This window comes from Quercus robur, chromosome 3 (genome assembly GCF_932294415.1).
Source record: "Quercus robur chromosome 3, dhQueRobu3.1, whole genome shotgun sequence".
NCBI lineage: Eukaryota > Viridiplantae > Streptophyta > Magnoliopsida > Fagales > Fagaceae > Quercus > Quercus robur.
The window spans coordinates 39,093,368-39,098,334 of record NC_065536.1 but is presented as its reverse complement, the minus strand read 5'-3'; the positions used below and the strand labels follow the sequence as shown (position 1 = coordinate 39,098,334).

Sequence of the window (4,967 nt, the reverse complement as noted above, 5' to 3'; positions counted from 1 at the left end):
GAGTCAGCATATGCAAGCCAAATTACAGCCTTCTCTGTTGATCTCACAAGCCCATTGAAGAAGAATCTGAATCAAAACAAAAATATAATTTCGCTCACAGACACACCTGAAATAACAGATTTAGTGTCAATTGTGTGATAGAAAATACACCAAAAAAGGCAACCGTAGCAATGTCAACCTTAGAAAGTGCAAGTCGAAACAAATAAACAATATAAGAATACATGTATAAACAATTTTTTTTACTCCAATTGGAGGATATCTAAAATCTAATATACATTCTATATATAGATAATCCTCTAGCAAAAATCTTTACACAAGACGTAAGAAGGGGATGCTTCCAAACCAAACACATACAGTTCCTTCTTTAATGCCCATTTCTTTGCTCTACATGTTAGCCTCCTTAATAGACATGTAACATCTCCAGAAAACAGAAAATGGATGCAACATTGTGATTAATTAATTGGCTTATTTAACTTTTTCTATCTTCTCTCTGTCTCTCTATTTACCCATCAAAAGGCCTGAGTGAAAATTACGTGAATTAGTCAAGCGCAGCTTTGTTTCTTCGACCTATTATTGGCTTGGGCTTTGGTAAGCCATCAAAGATCGGTTTTGTAATGGTTGCAGTTGAAAGGCTCTGCAAATCTGGCTTCAGACTCCACCTTGTACTACTCCAGATGGATGAAGAACTATTGTTGTCCTGTTCCTGCAAACTTGATGTGCTTGATGACTTCCTAACCCCAGATAAGCCCTCAGTCATCACAGAATCCCCCAGACCAATTGGTATAGGAATCAACCCACTTGCTTCAGCATCACTAATTGAAGTAGTTCGGTTTGCTGCTTTAGGTCTCAAAGCTAAGCCTTTCCCCGTTATTGCAGAAAACCCACCACTGTTGCTGTTATTCTCCAACAGCATTTCTGGTGTGTTGGAAGTGAAGTCAGCTTCGGATTTCTGATGCCTTCTGACTAGTTTCTCACTCCATCTATCAGAGTCACCATCCCTAGCTTCTGCAACAGGCACAATGCCTGCTATTACACCATTCTCATCCAATAAAGCAGTAACCAAGCTTTTAGATTTTCGATGATGGCTCAAAGATGGGTTGGAAATTAGTGAGGCACTGGGAAATGGCCCATCTTCTAAATAATGAGAACCTCCTTTTCTGTAGACTGCCATTTCAAAACCTTCAGCTGTTGATTTTTGATCTGTTGTTTTAAGCCCATAGTAACCTTGTAAAGAACTCATGGCTGGAGAGACCTTCCACTGGGGAGACTTTACTTTTAGGGTCTGGAATGGATCAAACAGTTCACGGCACACACGGCGAGGTGGGGTGTGGTTCGAACTGCCTTGCCTGCAAAAAAATTAGCATTTACACACGAAAGGATAACATATGTGAAAAGTACATCCGACTCCATAATAGAAAGACCAATAATGGTAGCATAATAAGAAGAGATATTAAATAGAACCTAAAATATTTTAAATGGTGGGAGTAAATGAAAACTTTCAAGGAATGAGAAACTTTTGGTTTACAATTTATTATCAAATATGAAACAAGGCCAAGAGCCTTGTAACTAAATGACATTGCTTAGTTGTCTTGAAGGGAAGAAGCTGGGTTCAAATATTGTCAGCCCCACTTATTGTAAGAAAACAAAAAGGGTAAATTGCAAATTATACCCCTAAAGTTTGAGAGTGTTTGGATTTTACATCCTAAAGTTTCAGAATTTGGATTTTACCTCCCTAAAGTTTGGGAGTGTTTGGATTTTAGATCTTGATGTTTCAGAATTTGGATTTTACATCCCAAAGTTTGGAGGTATTTGGATTTTAAACTCTCAAATTGGAGGTGTTTGGGTTTTAAACTCTAAAATTGTGAAACTTCAGAATGTAAAATCCAAACATCTTCAAACTTTTTAAGTAAAATCAAATTTCTAAAACTTCAAGGTTCACCCTCAAACTTTAGGGAGTAAGTGTAAAATCCAAACAAGTCTCAAACTTTAAGGGTGTAATTTGCAATTTATCCAAACAAAAAAGACATGGGTAAGAAACGAGATAACGTAGAACCAAATTTTCCTAAAGAATAGTGATCGTATGCATGTGAATATTGCCGTGGGAATTGAATTCATCTGACAGAATAAGGAAAAGTACAGACAGATACTCTGCAAATGCTTTTTTCATACTAAGGAGAGAAGAAGAAGATGAAATCCCGCTTCTACCACACATTTTGTGAAATTGAATAACAAAACAGATAATTTGGGTTTTTATCGTTTAGGTTTCACAAGTACAACAACAACAAAAGATTAGTTAGGATCTTCAATAGATTAGTTAGGATCAGACCCATGTATTCCTTTTTGTCGTTTTATTCTACAGAATTTGAAGTCGGATCAGTTACATGAATTATTATTATTATTATTTTTAATGTCATTATATTATATTTGAAAAGAAAATTTGAGCTATATCTGGGTTAGAAAATGCAAATAAAAAGATTTCAGTCAAATTTAAAGGGGTTTGTATTATATTACAGAGCACAGAGCACAGAGCACAGAGCAAAGCTGCTGTAAAGTCAAACTAAAACCAGAGATGTGAAATAGAAAAAGAAAAGAAGGTACCCAATCCCATGGCCATTGGATAAACATGGAGACGGAGGATGCCTTCCCGGTAGAGGAATCTGAAGAGATTTGAGAGCAAACATTTGAAGATCTGTAACCAAACCATTCATCTTTTTTATGTCGGAAACCTTGAAAAGAATCAATCAATCAATCAATCAATTTTGAATGATAATATATATATATAAAGAGAGTAATTCATAAAAATAAAAATAAAAATACCTCAACCCCGTACTTGATGGCAATGCCAGCCAAAGTGTCCATCTTGGAAACTGGGTGTTGAATGCAACCAGCAACAGCAGGAGAAGGAGACTCTCCTCTTTGATCTACATCTACATCTACATCTACACCTAACTTCTTTTCATATTCTAACATATTATTATTATTTCCATTCTCCATCTCCATCTCCATATCTCAAATCTCCCACTCACAACTCTTTCACCTAATCAATTCTTCTTCATCTCATAATCATTAAACCCAAAATAATATATGCTACTAGCTAGCACTAGCGGATCATATCAAAATAGAACTAAGAAATCAGGATTAATAATGTATGTTGTGATTGGGAGGAAAAGAAACCCAGCAGCAAGCAAATAAATAAATAAATCTCACTGCTCAAACAAACATCTTCTTCTTCATCATCTTCCTCTTCTTCTCGATCCGCTTCCAAGTTTTCCGGCAACCTCTCTCTCAAAAGATGACCTTCAATTCTCATTTAATTCTAATTCTAAAATATTACTACTTTACTATGTATTTATATTTATATTTATATAAAATAAAATACACGGTTAAACTCACTTTATTTTAGGAGACCTTTTCTTTCTTTCTTTCTTATTTACAAAATTACAGCTGTACCCATTCGCAAGAATACGTGTTACTGTAAGAAGCGCGTGCCATTTTCTGCCGCTCTTTTAGACGTAAAATTTATCATCAAAATATAACAAAAGTGGCTGCATCATCGGAGCAAAACCCATACTACACGTTTCTTATTGTCTAACCAGCCCAGCCCACGCAGTTTAGCATCTGCATTTTACCATATTGTAAATTACACTTCAAAAATTTAGAGTAATTTTGATCTTATCTCTTACAATTTTAGATTTTTGATCAAATTACATATCCTTTTAAAACAAATACCTTCCATCTATATCCATTAAAGAAATAACTGCTAATTGTATCTCATAACAAAATAAAACAAAACAACTTAAAAACAAATTAATTAAAACATGTAATACATACATGTACTGAGTCACTATGCACATACATGATGTGTGATGTGTAGTATATAAATTATACATATTATAACATAAATTTATTTGATCTATAATTTAAAGGTCATTCCACAGTACCCACTTGTTTTTTGTGTGGCTATGGTACCCACCTATATCTGAACCATTAATTCTAAAGATTTTAATCTTGGCCATTTAACTGAGTTTTAGTGGCTTACCAATTACCGATAGAATAAGTTATATAGTATAAAAATGTTGGAAAATCTAGTTTTGTATCTCATACAAAACACACAACGGAAGCAACATACACGGATCTACTTCATTCATGAAAGATGACATGTAACCTTGAATTATAGAACAAAGAATAGAAAGCGTACCTTGGTGCGGTGAAATTCAAAACTAATACTTGAGAATACCTTTAATTTTCATCTCAATTCCACATGGTGCCCAAGATGAGTGGTCTCTCAATCAGTCCTTTTGTACATTGATTCTCAAAGAAAAATCCTTCTTCTTCTCCTTGTGGAGAAAAACTATTTTCTTTTCTTTTTATCATACGTACATACAAACTACATTAGTAGTTTCTTTATTTAATAACTCTTATTAAATAAAAATTGATTATCTAATTGGGTCAGCCTTTTGGGCCTACCCAATAGGGCTTTAGTTTGTGGCTTGAGATGGGACCAAAGGGAGCAAATAAGACTTTAGCTTCAATGGGCCTTGAGCTTTTCTGTCAACTCTTGACAAGTCCAAAATTACCATTAATTATATTCAATACCACTATAAGAATATAATTGCACTCTAGGCCTTATTAATAAATTATATCCCAAGACTTTATTATACATATAACCCCTTCATTAAAATATTCGTAGTAATACAAAGTCATAAAATAGATTGCCACTTTGAAGATTATTACATCTTAATCCTTGAGTATCCGTTTTAATCCTTTATGTTATTCATCATATATTTATGAAATCTAATTCCATAAATATATACTTTAGTAACTCCTTACTAAAGTGGTTGGACCCAACACTCTGAATAACCAAACCCATTAAACTTATTTCAAGGGAATATTTTATATCTCCGTTAAGAGTTTATGAATTCCATCTTGAGAATATATGTTTCATTAACACTAAATGCGGCTGCCCA

General features: G+C 34.1%; 1 protein-coding gene across 1 annotated transcript; it reads right to left on the bottom strand.

The window, feature by feature from the left end:
• Positions 1-203: 203 nt before the first annotated feature.
• LOC126717978 (uncharacterized) lies at positions 204-3,339 on the bottom strand. Its single transcript, XM_050419991.1, has 3 exons — positions 2,818-3,339; positions 2,599-2,726; positions 204-1,346 (listed from the first exon to the last, which is right to left on the bottom strand). Exons 1-3 carry the CDS (start codon positions 3,004-3,006, stop codon positions 539-541), a joined length of 1,125 nt encoding a protein of 374 aa, XP_050275948.1. The 5' UTR covers positions 3,007-3,339; the 3' UTR covers positions 204-538.
• Positions 3,340-4,967: the final 1,628 nt, after the last annotated feature.

What these genes read in the sequence shown, in the direction of transcription:
- LOC126717978 (XM_050419991.1), bottom strand. Translation starts at nt 3,006, where the DNA reads ATGGAGATGGAGATGGAGAATGGAAATAATAATAATATGTTAGAATAT. An exon ending in CCATCAAGTACGGGGTTGAG is followed by an intron (nt 2,727 to 2,817) that starts GTATTTTTATTT and finishes ATTCTTTTCAAG; the next exon opens with GTTTCCGACATAAAAAAGAT. An exon ending in TCCAATGGCCATGGGATTGG is followed by an intron (nt 1,347 to 2,598) that starts GTACCTTCTTTT and finishes ATTTTTTTGCAG; the next exon opens with GCAAGGCAGTTCGAACCACA.